Source organism: Cnephaeus nilssonii (assembly GCF_951640355.1).
Source record: "Cnephaeus nilssonii genome assembly, chromosome: 22".
In the NCBI taxonomy this organism is placed as follows: domain Eukaryota; kingdom Metazoa; phylum Chordata; class Mammalia; order Chiroptera; family Vespertilionidae; genus Cnephaeus; species Cnephaeus nilssonii.
Window position 1 is genome coordinate 8,896,216 of NC_137093.1, and position 21,870 is coordinate 8,918,085.

The window sequence follows — 21,870 nt, forward strand, 5'->3', positions numbered from 1 at the left end:
ACACAGCCAGTGGAAACAGCCTTCACACACTGCGGGGATGCCTCCTGGGCCAGGGTGGCTGGTGGAGGAGTCATTCCGGAGGGTCTGGGAGTGGCGCAGCGCCCTCTGGCGTCCAGGGGCTGCAAAGGCAGGGGAGGGAGGTAGGGGTGCCATTGGCAGTGGGGCCTCGCAGCTCTCTTGAGGAGATGTCCTGAGGATGGTAGACACTGCACGTTCTGGACCCACCAGAAGGGTCAGGGGCGCCCCAGTGGTGGATCACTGAACCCCCCGAGGCCAGTGCAGCCCCCAGTTGAGAAGCACTTAGTCTGGAGACGGTGACCGCATCCGAGAATTAAAGGCCTTTAGAAAAGTTTTTAAAAGCACTGTGACGGTTTTTAGCCAGGGGCCAAGATCTTGGCCGTCAGTAATATTTCTCCCCCTTTCCCTCTACCCCTTTGGGGTTACCAGCTTATTTAAAAAAATAAGTCTGGTATCTACCATATCCATTGTTCCTATTTTTAAAAAAGTGTTAAAACAGCAAGGAGAAGAAGTGCAGGTTGGGGCCATGTCTGTGCTGGTTCCGAGCCCCGTTGTCAGGTGAATCCCCCAGAGCTCACCCGGGGCCTCTTTTTGTTCCTCTGCTAACACCATCACGTACACAGTCCCCTCTGTCCCCTGCGCTGTTCCCTGTCACCCGCTCCTCCCTGACGGCCGCCTCTCCGCATTGTTCCCGCAGCTTCCCCAGGCCCGTCCGCACCGCACGGGCTCAGCAGCCAGCCCTGCGTGTCCTCGGGCTCCCCAGGGAGGCGGGCGGGAGGGGCGTGGACGAGCCTTTCTGTTCACCCCTCTGCGCAGCCCTCCGCTCTCGGTACCAGTCCTGAGGGAGGGGGGCCGTGTGTTTTATCTCCCCACAACCAAGACCCTCACCTCCAGATAAAGGCCTCCGAGGGGGAGGGGGCCCCGAAAAGCTGCTCGCTGCTGATAACAGTCTGTGCTGGCGGCCGTCGCCCCGAGCGGAGGGGAGGGAGCGGCTAAATTCTGCCGCCTGATTACAATGAGGCCCCACGCGGCGGTGCGTGACTGGATTTATTGTGCTAACCCGATGCAGGCCTCCCAGCTCCCTCCCGCCCCCCTCTGCCCACCCTGGGCCCAGCCCCGCCTCCTTTCTTCTTCCCTCTTCTGGTTCCTGGTGGTTTCGTTGGCAAACATCTGTTTGAGTTCCGCAGTTCCTCGTTTATGCTTTCTAGTCTTTCTGCTGTCTCTCCACGCGGGGCCAGGAGCAGAGGGTGTGTGAGTGTGCATGTGCGTGCACACGTGTAAGTGTGCGTCTAACTCCATTTTCTCGGTGAGGATGCTGCGGCTCCGTGGGTAAGGGACAGTTGTCCAGAGCCACACTAGTACCGGCATCGCTCATTTCCCAGGCCGCGTGCTTTCCCAGCTCTGCGCTACCTCCTGATGAGTCTGGGCCCCTTCTCGTTTCTCCCAGGCCCCTCTTCTCAGCAGACCTCAGGGCTGCGGTGCCCTTGTCTCCTTAGTTCTTCCCGCAGCCCAGGGGGGTGCAGGGGCGGGAGGCGGGTGCTGGGACACAGGTTTAGGGAAACGGCAGTGGCTCCGTGCTGTTAGAGGAAGGCCAGGCCGCATTCGATCCATGGCCTTTATTTCAGTCAGATGCTCCTCCCAGGTGTTGGGGTCAGGAGTGCTGGTTGGCTCATTAGAAGTGGGAGGGACCAGATGAGCCGGGCAGGTAGCAGGTCCTGGCCGTCCTCACAGGCCCCTCATTCATCCTGGGCTGGGCCTGAGGGCAGCTCACTCGCCAGGGAAGGAGGCTCCGTCTGGTTTTGGGGTGCTATACTGACTGTCGACTCAGAGCTGTCACAGCCCAGACGTCACCCCTTCTGGGCAGGTACCCGGGGCTTTAACCAGACGCAGACCCGCCCCTGCCCCTGGGTCGGGAGGCAGCTGGCGTGGGGGGACTCTGGGCACGCTCAGAGCTGCTGGGCCCCTGAGCTGTTGGTCTTGAGGCTGCGACGCCTGGATGCCACACTGGGCCTGGCTAGAGTCCCGACCCCGGGAGAGGCCGAAGGAGGGGCCAGCGGGCTTGGCCAGGAGTCTGCCCGGGCGGGAGGGGTGGAGCACAGGGCGCCGGCTGACCGCTGGCGGCCACGAGCTGACCATTGCCCGGTGCAGAGCTGCGACATGCCTGTGAGCTCGTTGCCAAGGCTTTCAACCGTGGGTTTTCCCGGACGAGCTGGACCTTCAGCTTCTCTGGAAACATCTGAACATCTGACCACCCTGGGCTGACCGTCCTACGTGGCAGCCGTTGGCCAGTGTCAAGAGGGAGCTGCCCCTTAAGCTGCTGTGAGCCCTCTTGGTCTCCATCATCCCCACCGTTCTTCTTTTTAATTTATTTTTTATTTTTCAGTCTTCCATAAACCCCTCTCCAACCTGCAGGCACCTGAGACTTAGGGTTCAGCCCCAGAATTTTCCCTGGGAATGTGACTGCTGAGGTCCCTAATGAGACAGCACACTGAGGCCTGGAGCCGCGTGCCTGGCACAGCGTGCGCCTCAGTCCCTTCCTTTCCCCTCCCCTCCCCTCCCCTCCCCTCCCCTCCCCTTTCCTCCCCTCCCCTCCCCTCCCCTCCCCTCCCCTCCCCTCCCCTCCCCAACACAAATGCAGGGAGAGCCAGGGTGGAGCTGTCCTCCCAGCTGAAGGCCGGCGTTCCTTTCGATTGAAGTTCTCACTCGGAACCTAAGTCTTAGCTATTTGCGTAGCTCTGCTTCCCCATCGTTAGTGATACAGTTTGTACCCCGCTTTGCTTTGCAAGTGGGAATTGAGTACACATGGCCACACCATGGGGGCCCTTGTTGGGTAAATTGTGTGGGAAGGAGCCTTTATGTAGATTCTTCTTTTGTCCTGGAGAGACGCTGGGTTCTAGCTTCACCTCCGAGGGAGGGAGGACGCCTGTCCCACTGATGTTCCGCGGCCAGTGGACAGCGTGACCGCCGTCAGCGGTTCCCTTAGGGCTTCAAAGGGTTGTCCTGTGACAAAGCAGTTGGCGCTTCACCAGGACTTGTAAGCATTAGGCGTGCAGCAAAAAGGGGGCGGGATGGAGAGGCTTTGGTGCTCAGCACAGGTGTGGGGGACAGACCTGAACCCCAAGCAGCCCCCGTGGGTCTCAGAAGTTTGAACCCTTTGAGTGCTGGTGTGTGCGAGAGGCAGGGATGTCTCCGTCAGCTCTGGGTGGCACGCCGAGCCGTGCCAGCCAGCCAAGCAGGGTCTGGATCTGCAGGGAGGGCCCGGCCACCTGCTCAGAGCCCTGAGGGCGAGGGGGGTGGGCCACTGAGGGCTGCCTTTGCTGAGATGGTTTATTTCCTGGAGGCTGTGGGAGGGCCGTTAGAAGCTTGGATGTGGTGAGGGATTTGTCCCCAGCCCCGATCATGTGACTTGGGGGGAAATTGGGGAGGTTGATGGAAATTGAACACGTTTCCGGGCATCCCTGTGAGGCTCGGTCAACCTCGGGTGGAATTCACACTCTCAGCACCAGGGCTGGCCGCCTCTGTGTCGCAGCCACACACCCGCCTGCCAGCTCCCCGCGTCACATCTGCTTTGCCCTCTCCCTGCAATGCTGTTCCTTCGGAGCAGGAGTGGGGGGGGGGGGGGGGGCAGATGAAACCACAGCCTCTGTCACCCTGTCTCCAGAAATAACCAGGAGCACTGTGAGCATTGCTGTCCTGCTCGTGTGTGTGTGTGTGTGTGTGTGTGTGTGTGTGTGTCATAGGATGGAAGTTACTAAACTCCAGAGTATTGGGCATATGTGAAATAAGCCCAGCCTGCACAATTGGCGAGTAAGTAGAACCTTAAAGTGTCTGCAGTCATAGCTGGTTCACAGTACACACCGTGTCCGCAGTACGGGGAGAGTGCAAACATGGGAAATGAGTTCCTTAAGGAAGGGTGAGAATGCTTGTTTGAACAACTTAAAGTATGAATGAGGCCACTCAAACACAGAACCAACCGAAACACTGTTTTTCTTTTGTGAATGAAAAACTGTCACACCCTGGCCAGTGTAGCTAAATGGTTAGAGCACTGACCCGCACACGGAAGGGTCGCTGGTTCAATTCCGGGTTAAAGGCACATATCTCTGAGTTGCAGATTTGATCCCCAGCCCCGGTTGGGCGCGTGTGGGAACAGCCAACCGATGTCTCTCTCACACCGATGTTTCTCTCTTTTGGTCTCTTCCTCCCTCCCTTCCACTCTAAAAATCAGTGGAAAAGATATTCTCTGGTGAGGGTTAAAAAACCAAAACCAATTGTCCTGCTTCCTTCCAGGCCTGCTGAGGAAGTGTGAGCCCCCCCGGACAGTCCCGGGAGCTCTGCTTCTGTTCCGGGTGTACGGAATGTGCGGGGAGTGAGTGGCCTGGTATAGTGTTCCTGGCTTACTTTTCTCCTAATCTTCTAGTATGAGCATCGTTTTCTTTTTAGCAACTCGAGCTGCCCGTGAACTTGTCCGTGTGGTCTCACAACCTTCGGAAGCATCGCTGTCAGTGACCACACCCCTTATCCCAGCCGCGGGTGGCCCTGTACCCTCCTCTCCTGCTCGTGTGGACGTGTGGTGTGCGTTTCCCGCGTTCCCACTGTGATGCTGACTGAATGGAACATGTCACGTGTGGGTGAAAACGCTCCTTCGTGAAGTGCTCCCTGGCGCTGTGCGTGTTGGGAGTTGTAATTGAATGGAACATGCCTTAGCCTCAAGGGCTATTGAGGATGTTCTTCGTTCTGTTCGCATTCTGTAATTTCTGAAAAGTTTTAAAGATGAGTTTTAGTTTGAAAGTTCACTGAGTATTTTTTCTTTTAGAAAAAATAAAACTTGCTGCTGTTTGGGGTTCAGTAAAGCTGTTCACACAGCAGTTGACCCAGCAGCTCCCTGGGAGGGTTACATGGGTGTGGGTGGTCCGAGCCTCCCAGGGTCGTCCTCTGGGGTCTGTGTTTCCTGTTCCTCTCTCTTCAAAACAGAGGGAGGGGCGGGACCTCCTCTGCCCGGGCTGGGGGGGTGTCCCTCCTGGCGCCGCCCACCCAGCGGAACACCCTGGATCCAGCAGGCTCTGAGCCTGAGGCAGAGTAGGCGTCACTTAATGGATTTTGGGTGTTTTTTTGTTTTTGTTTTATTGATGGGGATCCAGTGCCAGACAGCAAGAGCCGTGAAGGTGAAGCGCCGACAGAGGGAGGAGCAGCCGACTCTGCGTTGAAGATGGAGGAAGAAGAGGAAGAGGAGGAGGAGGAGGAGGAGGAGGAGAGCCTTCCTGGGTGTACCCTGTTTATTAAAAATCTCAACTTCGACACAACTGAGGAGACGCTGAGGGGGGTGAGTGATGGCTCCGGGGTGTGGGCTGGAACCCCGTCGGCTCATGTAGTCACTGCCGTGGCCTGCCTGTCAGCAGGCTCTTGTGTTGATGTAGTTGAGCGGCCAATGCCACCAGCAGCCGTGTTGCCCGAGACCCGAGCAGCAGCACGGACTTAGGGAGCAGGCCCTCGCTGTCTGCGGCTGCGCAGCCCCGTGTTTAAGGCCCCGCCTGGGACGGTGCAGGAACGGCCGGCGACACCGGGTGAAACTCTCTTCCAGGTGTTTTCCAAGGCGGGCGCGGTGAAGAGCTGCTCTATCTCCAGGAAGAAGAACAAAGCAGGTACCGCCTTCGGAGCCTCGGTCAGGACGAAATGGTTCCGGATAAACTGGGAGCTTTGGGTGGGGGTGAGGGCGGCTCGCACGGGGTTGTTCTGAGAGTCCTCTCTTGTTCTGAAATCCTGTCACTGCCGAACCCGCTTGGCAGAGCGGCCCTGGGTCCCGTGTCCCCGGAGACCCTGGTGCCCAGCGGGGCAGCCGCTCACATCAGGTTCTGGGAACCTGCACTGTCGGCCGGCTGGGGGCAGGCACTGGGGCCGGGAGGGTGGCACCGTTCAGAGGCAGAGCCCCCTCCCCCCCAGCACCTCTGCCCTGGGGACTTCCTGGGAACAGCAGGCAGTGCCGATCCAGGGCTCCCTTCCCCCTCCGAGAGGTAACCCAGACGGAGAACATCTGGAAGGTTCCACCGAGGCATTAGCCACGCACCTCGCTGGTCGGTGGGTGCCGGGCCATGCAAGGCCGCCGTGGTCTCCATTCGGCCTCGGGTGTTGTCCCGAGTTGCTCGGCCTCTGCTATGTCTCCTCTCCATCCCTGCCTCCTGCAGGATGTTCTGAGAGATTTGTTTTGTGTGTCCTGTAAAAGCCCCTGTGTGTTCACAGCCACGCAGTCCCCATCCCTTCAGTTTGGGGGCATTTGCAGGGATGCCACAAGTCCTGCAGCTGTGTCCTGAGGGACACACGAGCTGGTGGCTGCAGCACAGGGTGGGGGGTGGGGGTGGGGGCCAGCTGGGAGGTGGAGGCAGCAGGAAGCAGGCAGGGGACAGAGGCTGGAGGTGGGAGCAGCTGAGTGCCGGCAGAGTGCGCAAGGCAAAGGCAGGAGACGGGAGAGACAGGCTGGTTCCAAAGGACAGAGTGGCCTCCATCAGGCCCCAGCCAGTCCTCCTGGAATTCACCTTGTGGGGGGCACAGAATGGGCTCAGTAAATGTGTATGAAATGCCGGGGGAGGCATGCATCCCATTTTGTGTCAGAAGGGCAAGATGTAATTAGAGATCTTACGTTGTGTGTCCTCTAAAAACCCCGCCCAGCGCTATGCATCTGAGGTCGGGAAGCCCGAGCTGCTCATACAGTTTGAGCTTCCCTTCCTGCCTGACGGCCTGATGCCGCCTCCCTCCCGCTCCCAGCTTCATGTCCGATGCTCAGAAGCACTCGTAAAGAGTGAGCCTTGGGCGTGTGGGACTGCCACACGCATGTCCATCTCAGGCGTGACGTACAGGAGGGCAGGGGACTGCCCCGGGAGAGGCTTTGCCACTGGTCACTGCCATGGCCGTCCCCGTCGGTTCCCTCCTCCCAAAGGCGGAATTCTATTACGAAGCTAATTATCACGTCAGTCATCTGTTAATTCATAGGCAGCCGCCTCGGGTGGTGGCTATATAGCTTCCTTGGCTGACTCTTCGAGATGACTAGTAATAAATGGCCAGCCAGGAGCTGAAGTGTTAGGGGGACGAAGAGGGGTGTGGAGAAGTGAGGATACGAAGCCGAGGGCCAGGGGCACACCGGGGCCCTTGCACGTGGCCTTGTGCTCCCTGTTTGTGTTCCTCCCCACCAGCCACGCAGTGTGATTCCTGCCTCTCTTTTCCAGGGGCGCTGCTGTCCATGGGGTTTGGCTTCGTGGAGTACCGGAAGCCGGAGCAGGCCCAGAAGGCGCTCAAGCAGCTCCAGGTAAAGGGTTTCTCGGGAGAGGGCCGAGTCACGTGGCAGGCAGTGGGGTGGGACCGCGGGATCCACCCCTGCTCCCTCCAGTTCCCAGGGGACTGTGGCCCAAGAGGAGCCGGAGCCTTCCTCAGTGTCCGTAGTCACTCGTGCATTCATTCATCCACAGCTCGTTGTCAAGGGCCGGGGTGTGCTCACCACCCTAGCTCTCGTTCCTCTCCCAGAGGTGCACAGTGGAAAGGGCGCCCTGCTGGATCCCCGCCCTGGGCAGCTTCGCTCATTTGTAGGAATGTAACTGACTCTCCCAGGAGAGCTTCCTGGTCAAGGGAGCGGCCTTGCGGGTCATACCTGGGCACTTGGCCAGCACAGTTGTTCTAGCAGAATGTTGACCTTGCCCTTGACTCAAGGCAGCTGCACGGAGGGCTGAGTTGGGTTTGGGTAGGATGATGGGGACGTGATGGCCTGGGGGCCTCCCTCCGCCTTTCGTTTGAAAGGCTCTCTGCAGCAGGGATCGCACAAGCAGGTGCCCACGGGGGCCAAGCGGTCAGTGAAGGGGCAGGCATTACCCGGAACAAACCCCGCATCCTGCCGGGCCTAAAGGGGCAGCCGCTCTTTGGCCTCAGAGGAAGGTGGGCCCGGCGACCTGGGTTCGGGGTGTTTTGTTCGTGCTGTTTTCTGAGCGGCACTGGGAGTCAGCTCTGCACACCCCGTGGCCCCCCTTCCCTCCCATGTGAACCGGATCTGCAGGGCTCTGCTGGGCACAGCGTCATCCGTCCTCACGGTGCGCACACGTGTGCACATTGTGCAGAGAATCGTTTGCACGGAGCCGTGCGTGCTGTGTCTCATGGGCGATTTAAGGGATTTTTGAGGGTGATTTTGCTAATAGCCCAGTTTTGCCTTGAGGGACCGACCTCAGAGCCTCGCTTAGATGCAGCTCCACTGGGATTAGACCTTTTTTGAAAGAGCATACAAACCAAACTGAACGCTGCAAGCTGGACCGAAGGGGCTTGCTGGGCTGAAAACACTTGCAGCCACGGAAAAGCCTGCGCCCTCGCGTGGCAGAATGGTCCAGGTCCCTCGTGGCTCGAGAGGACATTGGAGCGCTGGGTCTCAGACCACCAGCTGCTGCCAGCTCAGCGCGAGCGTTTCCAGGAAAAGCCCTGCTCTGTCCTGGGCTCCAGCTGGTCCCTCCTCCCGGGACCGGTCAGTCCTCCCTGAAGCTCCCGTCCCCTCACTCAGCCGAAGCCAGGCCTGGGGCAGGGCAGGGCGCGGGCGGGTGTTTCTAAGAGGAAGAGGGACAAGAGTGTCGTCTCACCTCGTCTTATCTCGTAGGGTCTCGTCGTGGACGACCACAAGCTGGAAGTGAGGATCTCGGAACGAGCCACTAAGTGAGTCCTTTCGGTGCCGGTGCTGGTGCCCCGAGGGGCGTCTCGCGGCCCTTACCATCCTCTCCCGACCCTTCCTAATTAAGGTGGTGGCACACTCACCAACTCTGTCACCGTTTCCCTGACAGACGGGGGCCGGGTCGGGCCAGTCCTTGGAGTAAACGTTGAATGCTCGCAGCGGGATACAGGGACGCAGGCGGGAGAAACAAGCACATCTCACTGCCTGGGCCGTGCCCGTAGACCAGGGAGGGCGTGCCCCTGGCTGGCACGTGGGCCGAACCAGAAGCCGTGGAACCTAGACGTGTCCCTTCATGGGGCTTCTTATTGTGGAGCCAGACAGCAGTGCCCCGACGGCCTCTGTTCCTTTGAGAGTCAGTAGGTGTTAGAGGCGGTGACGGGCGGCAGACAGTGCCCAGGCCCAGCTTCCGGAAGCAGTGAGCTCTTTTGAGCTTTAGTTTTGCCCCAACACCCCCACCTGTCCGTACGTCTAAATGGGTGAATATACGTGAGGGGCTTCACACGACGCCCAGCACGGAACGCGTGCGCAGTGTACGCCTCATCACCATTGCCGTTACCGTCCACCGGCCTCAGGCGATGAAGCGACCACATCTGACGGCCCTGAGCCGGTCTCAGACATGTTTGGTACTCTCAGCCACTCGGTCCTTTGTGTGGTCCTAGAGCCAACTAGCCCTCAGTGAGCTCACCTGCTGTCTCCTCCCTCTTCTCTGAGGTTCCAGCCCCGGCCGCCCGGGTGCTCCTGTCCCGGTCTGTGCCACGCAGAGCATCCTTAGTGAGAAGAAGTCTCGGGACGGGATCCCTTAGAAACCCGATGGGTTCCCGAGCTGCGGTGTGAGCGTGGGGGTCCAGACTCCGAGCCCCACGGCTGTGGGTTCCAATCCAGGGCCGTGGGACCTTGGGGGTGACTACGCCTGGAATTGAAACGCAATGGCTGGAGGTTGTGCAGAGCATCTAACGCGCGGGGCACACGAGAACTTGGCCAGGGTGGCGATCTGGCGACCTTTCCTTAGTCCCTGTTTCTAGGGAGTCGGGCTGTTGGCCAGCACAGCCCAGACACAGTGAGTAGAAACGTGGGTGAATGTCCTTAGCTGTGAGACAGCGATTGGCCCCAGGAGGAGAAGCGAAGCTGGGGTTCCTATGTCAGCGGAGATGGTAGGGAGGGCCTCTGTGGCGGTGACGTGGGGCCGACCTTCAGGAAGCGGGTCGTAGCACAGTCATCGTGGTGACAGCTGCCATCAGAGGGGTGCTTATCACACGTGGGTGCTGCTGCACAGTGTTTGACGTGACCTCTCTCGTTAAGTCCTCAGGCATTTTGAGGTTGGCACCATTTCTAGACCCTCTCTATGGTTAAGGAAACTGAGGCCTAAGGGGCCAAGTGACTTGCCCCAGCCACGCAGATCCCAAGTGGCCGAGTTGCATTTGCCCAGGATTGTTAACTCACGTGCCTTGGCCCTTCATGGAGCGGGAGGCTCCCGGGGAGCAGGGGCAGGAAAGGCAGGGCTGTGTCAGGGTGGCCTCGGGCCTCAGGCTAGTTTCTTCCCCTCCCCCCCCCCCCCCCGCCCCCCGGTCCAGCTCCCTGAGTAGAAGCTGGATGTGCTCCTTGGTGAGTGATGAAATCTCGCCGACAAGACCTTTGGACCAGCTGAGGTCTTTCTGCGTCCGGAACGAGACAGAGGAGACTGGGTTTGGGGAGAAATAGGCCTCTCCTCATCAGGGCTCCTGTCTTCAGTCCCAGGGGCCTCTAAGTCTCTTGGATGAAGGGCAGGAGACACCCAAGGGTGGGATGTGTCGACCAGAGAAGATAATTATGGTCTATATTCCCCGGGGAGACTGCCTTCTGCCCTGTGACCTCAGCCTCGTCCATACTCACTCCCTAACTCCCTCTCCTGAATGGAAGACCAGCCTTGGTTTGGGGGGAGGGTGGTTGAGTTAGTGTACGGCAGCAGCTGCCGACCCCCAAGTGACCGGCCCCTCCCCCACCCTCCAGGCCAGCCCTGACATCCGCTCGGAAGAAGCAAGTTCCCAGAAAGCAGACCACCTCCAAGATCCTGGTGCGGAACATCCCCTTCCAGGCCGACAGCCGGGAGATCCGTGAGCTCTTCAGGTGAGCAGCGCTGGCTTGGTCCTGGTTCGGTCCGGGGGACGGCGTGTGCGTGGGAACCTGCCGGAGCTGTGGGGAGGCGGCCTTGGGGCCGCGGTGGCTCCCCTGGAGGCCAGCGCCGTGGTCTCTAAAGGTCGTCGGTGGCTGCCTGTGATTTATCTCCCTGAGTCCCAGCTCTGCTCTCCCCATGGTCTTTCTGACGTTTCTTCCGCTCAAGGCCCTCCTTTGGTTTAAGCCAGTGGTTTTTCACCTTGGCAGCCCCTTTGAATCACCTGGTGACTTACGAGCTTATGTCAGGCCTAACCCCCAGAGTTGGATTCCCTTGGAAAGTCCAGCCAGGTTGGGGACCACTGGGCTGCGTGGCTGTCTGTGGAGAGCACCTTTTAAAATGAAGGTGCATCCCCTACATAAATAATGCCATCCAGCAGAGCCCTCTCGGGCCAGACAGGTGAGGGGACCTGCAGGAGCAGGCCGGGTGGGGACTGACACGGGGATGTCGTGCAGAAATGCAGGTTTGATCAGCCAGTTCTTCTCACGTTTGGAAAGAGAAACTGACAATCCGAATTTTTAGGGGGAATATGTTGGCAAGTCGTTCGCTTTCTAAAATCACGAACACCGTGCAGGACAAAGTCTGTGTGGGCGGCAGCCTGTGCTGGTACATCACCCTGTCCGCTTTCTCAGGTTGGTTAGCTGTCCCCCAGCACCAAGTCCCGGATGCAGCGGCGCTATGAGAGGGGATAAGGGAATGTTTAAGCCAAGGCATGCCCAGGTGTGTGCTGGACAGCACAGAGGGGCCTTCTGGCCCTCAGAATGGAAGGGCAGGTGACATTAGCCCCAGCCAGGCAGCTCGTCCAGGCTTGAATGGGACCTAAGAGAGTTCTGGAAACCTACAAGGGTGAATAATGAAGGATTCTACATACCAGGCCTCGGCCATGCAGCCTGTGTGTGTCTAGTTCCAGCGTGAAGAGCTGAGTGTATTAGAATTGCCAGTTAGCATCTTACAAGGTCAGCTGTGGATGCAAAGATAAGTTCTGTGTTCTAGAGACTAGAGCGAAGTTTCCTTGGGTGAAATCTACCCCTTTGCTCTCACTCGGTGGTTTAAAGAAAGGGAAGCTGGTTAGAGGATCTGCTTTAAAAATCTCCGTCCTCCCCGCCATGCTAAGTCACATGCTGGCGCAGGATTCCTGCAGGCGTGGGTTCCTGCAGGTGTGGTTGGCCGGGGTTGACACCAAGACACCGGCCCCACCGGGTTCTGAGTAGCAGGGTCTTCGCTGTGGACCAGGTCCCCTGTGTGGGGACAGCCTGGTGAGATGGGGTCTCACACTGGGGGGATGTTTTCCTACAGCCTGGATATCAGTAGAGAGGAGCGTGTGAGCAAGGGCGTCGCTACAGTGGATACGGGTCCCAGCCTATGGCGTCTGCTTGGTTTAACATGCCTTTAAAAAGAATCCAATTTAAGAGCTGCCAGCTCAAAACGGCGCATGTTGATCAGGAAATAGTACCCTTCGAAATGACAGTTTCCTTGGCTCGCAGTCTATTTAGGATGACACTTACCCAGGGAACAAAAGACCGCACGGCAAGGGAAACGCACTTTGTTTGGTCTTGTGTTTTATCATTTATTTTGAGAAGACAGGGAATTAGTGTCCACTGAGCATAATTACATGCGGTGCCTGCTCCCTGCCATTGTTCCGCTGGGATTTGCATCAACCCCCTGAGACAGAAAGGCCTCTGCCAGGGCTCACCTTGCTTTGTTGTGCCTGTGAGCTAGGAGTTTGAGGCACTTCTGAGGGGCGGCCAGCAGGGGTCGCTGTGAGCCTTCTCAGGGAGACCAGCTTGTCAGGAAACCAGAGACCGATTTCAGACAAAGCCAGTGGCCAGCAGGGTTTGGGGGAACCAGTCTGATCCATTTTGCCCGGCAGGTTTTGTGGACTTGCCCTACCAGGTGTAATCCAGATCCCAGCTCCGTCTTATGGAGCTCTCACTGCTGTGGGCTCCACGCTGGGCTCCTTCCCGGGCAGTGTCTTCCCCTTCAGTGCACAGCAGCCTGCAAAGAAGCGGGAGGGGTGCCGTTGCCTCTTCTGCACCCCGAAGGGAACTGGGACCCGGGACATGAAGCATCCTGCTCGGACCACACAGCTGAGCCCGGAGTTGAATGTCCCTGTCTGACTCAGAGCCTGGGCCCAGAACCACTCCTGTCTCCCACGTCTAGAGCGGGCAGCGTCGTCTCGCAGAGCACCGAGTTATAGCTACTAAACGTGAGGCCTTCAGTTCCCCTCCCACTGTTCACTCCCGGCCCCCGCCAGGGTAGCTGGCCTGTCCTGTTCTCCCGCAGCCCGCATTACTGTCCACCCAGCCCGTCCCACCGCTGCCCGGGGAGTGCTGTCCACGTGGTGGTTTCGTGTACCTCACCCCTAGCCCAGACTACAATCTCAGACACACTGGCTGTCTCTGCTGTGTCCACAGCTCCCTGATACAGAGCCGGTGCTCAGTGAATGTTTGCTGAGCACACACATCCACTGTGCAGAGCCTTGCTCCGTGGAATCCTGGTGAAGACGGAGCTCATGAGGCACAGAGAGGCTAAGGAGTTGCGCGGGGTCACACAGCTCTGCAGCAGCATGGCCAGGTGTCTCTCAGTCTAGAGGCCCTCCCCCCACTGTCCCCAAGGGTCAGCGATGTCAGTGGGAGCTGCTGGCAGGTCAGGCGGCTGGGCGTGGCTGCAGGCTGTGGAGGGAGAGCTTTTCATCTGAGCCTCTCTTTTTTCATTGTTAGTTTCTTTCTCAGAGGTGTGAACCACCTGCTAGGGGTGTGAATGGGCGAGCTCACAACAGGTGTCTGGAGGCCCTAATTACACGGCTTGCATCTCCTGTGCCTGGTGCACCTGTTGTGTCCGGCTTTGTGGACAGCGACTGTCCGTCCCTGACCTCCTCTTCTCCTCATTTCCTCTCTCAGTGACCATGACCATGACCGTGGAGGGAGGGCTGAGGACAGCTCGCCTGCTGAGTCCTCCTCGCCCAGGTGTGGGGTCACTGCCTGATTAACTCCTGGTTTGTCAGCTATACTTTTCCAAAAGCCGCGAGCCTCCAGCGCTGTCATCTGCCCTGGGCGGAGGGGCTGCTTCCTGTTTACCAGGCTCTTAGGGAAGAGGCTCTGCAAAAAAAAAAAAAAAAAAGGAAAGAAAAGAAAAGAAAACAGCCTTGAGCAGCTCCCCAGGGCCTTGGAGAAGGGGTGTGGGGGGAGAGGAATCCCTCAGCCGGGTTCTCTAAGGGGTGGGGTGGGGAGGGCGAGGCTTCCCCAGGTGCCCCTCCCCCACCCCTGCAGAGAGACCCAGGTAGAGGGTGTCCCATCCCATCACTCATTTTCGTGTTGTCCGTGGTGCGTCACACCAGTGGCAGCGTTGATAGTAGCGTCAGAGACCAAATGACCCTCAAGCCTATAAACGATTGGCTCTCTGGCCCTTTAAGGGGACAGGGTGCCGATCCCCAAACAAAATTAAACATGGCCTCGTGGAGATGGGCACGCCCTAGGTAAGGGTTTTCGATTTTGTCTTCTAGTTTTAGTTACACAACTAAGGTATGTTTTTCTCCCCCTTTTATAAAATGTACAAACGTTACAGGTAAGGCAGTAGCCCATTGACCCCCGCTAAGGACAAGAGGTGAGGGCCCAGCGCCGTCTGACCCGTTTCCTCATCAGGGGCCCCTGCCCCTCCCACTGTGCTGAGGTTTGTCTTGTTTTAAGACTGTTTTCTAGAGCAGGTGAGGTTTACCTTGAGAGGAAGGTGCAGAGTTCTCCCATGTCCCTTGTCCCCACCCACATGGCCCCTCCCCCCATTATCCACATCCCCCACCAGAGTGGGACATGGGTTACATCAGTGAATCTACACTGACATCCCCAGCATCCAGGTTACAGATGGTTCCCCCTTGGGGTGTACATCCTGTGGGTCCGGATAGATGCATGATGGCATGTGTCCATCGTTACGGTGTCAGTCAGAGTAGTTCACTGCCCCAACGTGTATCCACTTTGCTGGGGAGCATTTGGGCAGTTTGCAGTTTCTTTATCTATTTCAAGAAGAAATGTTCCTGTGAACATTCCCGTGTGTGTCTTTTGGTGACCGTGTGCCTGGTTTCTGTAGGGTGTCCACAGAGGGGTGGCATTGCTGGTCATGGGGTGTGCGCAGCTCAGGTCACTAGATACTGCCAGACACCTTCCAGAGTACTTGTATCAGCTGGCACTGCCACCACCAGTTCGGGTGTTCTGGATGCCCCTCGTCCTCGCCAACACTTGGTATTGTGTGTCTCTCTCTTTAGCCATTTTGGTGGATAAACAATGACATCATCACATTGTGGTTTTAACTTGCACTTTCCTGATGGCTAAGGAAATCAGATTTTTTTTCATATATTTATGAGTATTTGGACACACTGTGTTGTGGAATGCCTGTTCAAGTCTTTTGCCCATTTATTAAAAATTGGGTCATCTGGTTATATTCCTTACCAATTTTTCTTACTAATTTTCTAGTCACTTCTTATATTATTTTTTTAAATATATTTTATTGCTTTTTTACAGAGAGGAAGAGAGAGGGATAGAGAGTTAGAAACATCGATGAGAGAGAAACATTGATCAGCTGCCTCTTGCACACACCCCACTGGGGACGTGCCCGCAACCAAGGTACATGCCCTTGACCAGAATCGAACCCGGGACCCTTGAGTCCGCAGGCCGACGCTCTATCCACTGAGCCAAACAGGTTTCGGCCTTATATTATTTTTTAAAAATATTCTGAATCCTAGTTCTTTGGTGGCTATATGATTGGAGTCCCTCTCTCTCCCATTTTGTCGTTAGCTTAATGGTGTCCTTTGGTGAATAGAGGCTCTTAATATTGTCAATTTGCCATTTTTTCCTTCATGGTGAGCATTTCTGTGTCCTGTTTAAGAAACCTTTGCCTCCTCCAAGCTCATGAAGGAAGTCTGCCAAGTTTTCCTCTGCAGGCTTTGACCTTTCACCTTTAGGCATGCAGTCTGTCTGGAATTGATTTTTGTGTATGGCGTGAGGTAGAGATCGAGGGACATTTTCCCTCACATGGATATTCAGTGGGTCCAGCATCATTTATCGCAGAGACCATTCTTCCCTCTGCTCTGCAGTATTGATTTTGTCATAAATCAGGTGACTGTGTGTGCGAGGGTCCGCTCTGGACGCTGTGATCCGTTCCACGGGTCTATCTGTCTGCCCTGTGCCAATACCCGCGGTCCTAATTACCACGGCTTTGTTATCATGTGGTGTCTAGTGTCTTTGTTCCTCAAGATCGCCTGGGCCCGGTCAGCTCTTCGCACGTCAGGCCTCTGGGCTTTTATAAAACCACAGCAACTGCAGGTTCTGAGCAGAGGGCGGCGGAGGTGGGGGGTGGGGGTGGGGCGCAGGGGTGTCTCACTTATATTGTCAGAGATCTTGTGGGGAGCAGAGGGGTCAGGGTGGGTTTGAGGAGGCCCCCCGGGAGGTTTCTGCAGTCACCTGGGCCAGAGCTGATTGGCTGGACCAAGTGGTGGAAGTGGGGAGCTGCCAGGTGGATTTGGGGATGCATTTGCAGAGAGCCTGACGGTTCAGTGAGGACTGGGATGCAGAGAGGAAGCAAGGACAGCAGCCGGGTGACGGCACATTCAGGGTGGAGCAGCCGGGGCGAGGCCTCAGCCCCACTCCACACGCCACCCCTTCCTCGCTGTGATGTGTCACTCACAACCCCTGGCCGCAGTGGTGGTGCCCGGGTCGCGGGTCTCCGTTGGCCTGTCCGTGGGGTGCGTGTGTGTGTGGGTTCTGTGAACACTCCTGTGGGAACACCTGGTTCAGGGTCGCCTCCTAGCTCCTCGGATGTCAGCGGCTGCACCAGCATCGCTGTGTCGCTGACCTGGGATCGAGGCTGTGTTGACGGTACCTCCGGGCAGTTGCAAAGCCCTTACTCTCTCTAAAACCAATAAAATAAAATATCTTATTAAATGTTACTTTTTAAAAAGTTACTGCCGCTGACCCGGGACCAGGGCGCAGCAGCGCTTGCTCAGACAAGACGCTCGGGTTCCCCGGGTTCTCCCTTCTCGTGCCGTCCTTGTCCTCAGTCGTCAGCAGTTGGCTGTCAGCTTGGAAAGGAGCCCGTGTGATTTTCCACGTGAGAAGAACACGGGCGGGGGAGTCAGGAGACCTGAATTCTCGCCCAGCTCTGCCCTGTGTGACCTTGGACGTGGCGTGACTTCTCAGAGCTTCCATGTGTTGAGTGAATCGGTGGCGGGGTTGGGCGAGGCCAGGCAGGGTAGGTAGCTGCCGCCTTGCAAGCCAACACCAAGCCTTGTTGGCCACAGCGGGCTAGAATTGGGTTGGAGGATGGTGAGGACGCCTGGCTCCTGGGAAATGGCATGGCAACTGGTGAGTGATGTCCGCCACGGACCGTCCGCAGTCGGTACGCCACCGCCGCAGGTATTTGCCTAAGAACATGGTGTTCATGGCATGTGGCCAGAGCTTTTCTGATTCTGTCCAACCAGCAGCGCATCCCAAACCAGGGCCCATGGGAAGCCACGGAGTTTTCCTCTAAAAAACCAGTCACCTCTGAGAGCTGGAGAGTGTGGGGTTGCGGCCTCCTCCCTGCCTTTGCCATTCTTTTACTCCACAACTGGCCGGTCCAGACAGAGGCCCAGGGAGCACCCTGAGGCGGCCGTATGGGTTCTGGGGGCGGGCAGGGGGCCCCTGGGCGCCCTGAGTCCCTGCAGTCGGACGCCGTCACCGCAGCCTCCGCTCACCTTGCCTTCACACACCTCCTCTCTCCATTCACTTCCGTGCCAGCTACAAGGTCTCTGCGCTTTGTCTGGGCTTGTGGGGAGGGCGCAGGCGGCTCATTGTTGCAGCTGCTAATTGTGCTCCTGTCTCCGGCGTCCCGGGTGCTGAGAGGCAGCGGGAGCCCCGGACGTCTCGGGAGGCTTCTGAGTAGGAGCAGCTTCCATCTCCTCCTGTCTCGGAGCTTCCGTGGAGGAAGGCGGTCTCAACACACTGCTTTCTGGTTACGAAAGAGCTCGTCGGTTTAGCAAATATTTACTAAGCATCTCTCAGGAGGCAGGGACGTGGCAGGTGCTGGGTTACAGAAGCAAACGTGAACGCCGGGAAGGGACTGCCTTGGCCTAGGGCCGTGGTCGGCAAACTGCGGCTCGCGAGCCACGTGCGGCTCTTTGGCCCCTTGAGTGTGGCTCTTCCACAAAATACCACGGCCTGGGCGAGTCTATTTTGAAGAAGTGGCATCAGAAGAAGTTTAAGTGTAAAAAATGTGGCTCTCAAAAGAAATTTCAGTCGTTGTACTGTTGGTATTTGGCTCTGTTGACTGATGAGTTTGCCGATCACCGGGTTAGGGGAATGTGCACCCTGGGATCACCCCACTAAAGCCCTTCCGTAGAGGGCAGGTCTGCTACATCGTCGGCCTGATGACAACTTGGGGACTGAGAGTCCATCCCTGTCGAAGGGCCAGGGTAACACCGTCTGGTTTGCTGTAAGGACAAGGTCAGTGGTGCTGGCAAGGACTTGGCCTTCGGCCCGGCCCAGGGGTAGCTGTCATCTAGTGTGGCTCACACCTACAGCTCCTGCAGTGCACGGGGCGGCCCCGAGAGCCAAGGAGCGGGGCTCCTACTCCCAGCCCTGCTGCTGGTTAGCTGTGTGCTCTTAGGAAAGTTACCCGACCTTTCTGGTCCTCCCGAGGACACTGGGCGAGGGAGCTCAAGTGCATGATCGTCTGTGAGAGGGTTTTCTGTTCTAACAGAACATTTCACAAAATCGGGGGCCGTGCCCGGTGTTTCTCAGACCCGAATGATGTCTGAGGAGTCCTCTTAAAGGAAACATCTCGTGGCCCTCCCCCCACGGCAGTCACGTAAATATTGTTGTTAATATGCGACTTAAGTGTGTACAAATGTAAAATTCCGAACAAACTGACAACTTATGCTCATGGTTCTCTTAGGACTATAAAACCAGAACACATTTTCAAATTAAACACAAACAGAATTTAAAATCAATGAAATTCAAATTAAGAATGTTAGTTTAGTGTGATGGATGGCATTGTTTTGCGGGAACGAGATCCAGAATGTGGGTTTTGGTATTAGGAAGATGTAGCCGCGGGTCCAGATCTATAATCCGTCTCGATACTCTTCCGTCAGTAACACCAACGCAGAGTGCCTTCTGGTGACTCTTGGCGCCTTCTCTGCCCCCTCTCTGTCCATTGTCGCTCTTTAACTCCAAAGCCAACCCTTTTCAAACTTGAATTGCACCCTCGCCGGTTTTTGCTCAGTGGTTAGAGAGTCGGCCCATGGACTGAAGGGTCCCAGGTCCGATTCCGGTCAAGGGTACCCCTCGGTTGCAGGCTCGATCCCTGGCCCTGGTTGGGACACATGTAGGAGGCAACCAATTGATCACATCAATGTTTCTCTCTCTTGTGTCTCTCCCTTCCACTCTCTCTCTAAAAATCAATGGGAAATTATCCTCAAGGTGAGGTTTAACAAAAAAACCCCACAACCTCCAGTTGCATTAAATGAAGATAGGACAGTGCCACTTTGGTGAGGTGTTTTATTGACCAGTGTTTTATATAATTTCAAAACTCTTTCATATATAGAACTCTTAGGAATCTTTCTCTGTTATTAGCAAGTCAGACCTTTAGTCCTTTAAAAGTCTTTCTTCTGATGAGAAAAGCAACCCATTGCAGAGAGTTTGGGAAATTGAACAAAAGCCAAAGCCACCGCCCACATTCCCACCACATGACAGCGATCGATCGCTTTGAGGGGCTTTCCCGCATCCCTGCTCTTTGCACGCCTCGGTAGACGGGGCAGGTATTAACATCACCATCTCACAGGTGAGGAGCCGGCGGGTCAGAGATGCTAAGTGCCTCGCTGGAGGTCTCGTAGCTGCTTAAAGGCCGCACTGGGCCCTGTAGGTGAGGTTTGACGTAACCCCAGATTGGCACCCCACCTTTTCACGGGGTGCCGAGAGCCTCTTGTCCTTCCGAGTGTGGCGTGTAAAGGCCCAGCTCAGAGGAAGTGACAGGGCTGCGCTTCCTCGGAGGGAGTTTATATTTAAAGTGCCTCCGCTGACACGGGTTATTGAGGTCGCACATTGTCACACACAAGCCGAAAAGGCTCCGTGTTTACCCCACACATGGACGGAGGGATAAAGGCGTCTGTGAGGGAAGGCGTGGGCAGAGAGAGGGGGGTGTGGAGGAGGTTTATAACGCATGCAGCCTGGATTAGACAATTAGACTCAGCCTACCTTGAGTTTAAATAAAGACCCTTTAACAGCTTGTTCGCAAAAGTGCTTTTTTTTTTTAAACCTCAGCCTGAGCCTTCGCCTCCGCTTCTCTTAATATAGCCAAGCTTAACCCAGAACAGCAAAAGAACAAAAAATAATAAAAAATTCAGTGGGTTTTCTAAGGGCCCCTGAACCTCCTGGGTGAGTGTGGAATTTTCCCAGACATTCTGAAGCCTTGAGTAAATGCATGTTACAGCCCTGCCCACCTGGACAACACAGACCCTGCCTTGACCGGCAGAGAGAGACCCAGCGAGGCCCAGCCCAGGCAAGTGCGGAGGAGTTCAGACCCGCCCGCCTCTCCCCGCTCCGCTCGGAGCCCCTCCGTCCTGGGAACCGGAAGTGCTGACCACACAGTTTGCACCCCCTGGGGCTTGTTTGTGCTTTTCTGAGCAAGCTGTGTGTGCTGGCATCCCCTTCCCCAGGGAGAAAAGCCCACGTTCTAGGGAAAGAGTTGGCTTGATGAATAAAAACAGAAAAACAGCCCAGTGGCCTGGCTGGTGACTGTGGGAGGGGGGCCAGGCCCATGTGGTGTGGCCTGGGAGGGAGCCTGCCCGGATTGATGGACAGAAAACTCCCACGGGTCGTCCCCACTCAGATTCCGTCAGCACATCCAGTGCCGCTCCGAGTGCGCGCGTCCCTCCTGGGGAGGATTCCGGCCCCGCTCCGCGGCCCTGCGGGACCCCTGGGAGCCCAGGGGAATCAGGACAGCTTTCCATGTCTAGCTGGTTTGGTTGGGGTTTTTTGGTGGTTTTTTTTTTTAACTGATCTCTCCACTGTGGCCTGAGCTTATCTCCAGCATCCCCGCGCATTCCCCGCCACGCTCGGGAGCCAGTGGGGTGGGGAGAATGTGGCCGGTCCCACTCACGAAGAGTCCCTCATTTGTATCTCATTTTCGAGTTATTATCGAGCCGCCGGTTGTGAGAGTATTTTGACAGCAGCTGTCAGCAAGGTGCAAGCGGCTGCCATCGCCTCCGATTGGCTGAAGACACCTATGGCAGCTGAATAATACCCAGGCCTACCCAGCCCTGCAGGAGGACCAGGCGGGGAAGCCAGGGAGGAAAAGCAAAGGCAGGGTGACCCCGGCCACTCCAGGCCCAAAGCCGCCGGGCTCCCCGCATCGTGAGCATTTTCTGACTCCCGCTGGAGAACCGGCCGTGAAAGACTCCGATAGTGTCTTGTGTTTTATTTATTTTAATTGAGGTTTTGGGCAGCGAGGGGAGGGGGGATGAGAGAGGATCCATCCAAACAACCATTTAGTCTTGTCAGAGTTCCTTTACTGAGTTAGCGAGGTTACCGCTCCCGGCCCCCAGCTGCCCGCCGGAAAGCCAGAGCGGGAGCCGCGAGGGCGGCCGATGGAGAAGGCCGCTCCCCTCCGCTCAGCTGGGGAGCAGGGGAGCTCGCACGTGTTCCCCCGGCCTCGAAGAGTCTTCTCTCCACAGTACACACGTCGTTCCTCGTGTTTCCTTCCGAGCGTGGGCATGAAGGCCCGGGATAAATAATGCTTAGCATTCACTGCCTTTTACCCAAGCACTTTAAAATTCGTTCTCTTCTCTTCTTTTTCTTTTCTTTTTTTTAAGTATAAAAAAAATGTTAGCGGCACCAGAAAGCAGATGTTTTGTGGTCGTGAAGCGTACTTCTGCCTTAAATTGAGGACCCGTGAGGGTAGTCCCAGATGCATGGGGCCTGCAGGAGAATGTCAGCTTTGTGTGCCAGACAGGGGAGACCACGTGCATTCCTGTGTGCTGCCCCCCAAACTC

The 21,870-nt window shown here is 56.8% G+C and overlaps 1 protein-coding gene across 1 annotated transcript in view; it reads left to right on the forward strand.

Moving 5' to 3' along the window:
* The window catches only part of RBM19 (RNA binding motif protein 19), an 81,761-nt gene that overhangs the window by 15,780 nt on the left and 44,111 nt on the right, over positions 1-21,870 (forward strand). Inside the window, exons 17-21 of the mRNA XM_079762553.1 lie at positions 5,157-5,338; positions 5,597-5,657; positions 7,233-7,312; positions 8,636-8,691; positions 10,694-10,810. Of these exons, the coding sequence (XP_079618679.1) occupies positions 5,157-5,338; positions 5,597-5,657; positions 7,233-7,312; positions 8,636-8,691; positions 10,694-10,810 (496 nt within the window). The remainder of the gene's footprint in view (positions 1-5,156; positions 5,339-5,596; positions 5,658-7,232; positions 7,313-8,635; positions 8,692-10,693; positions 10,811-21,870) is intronic.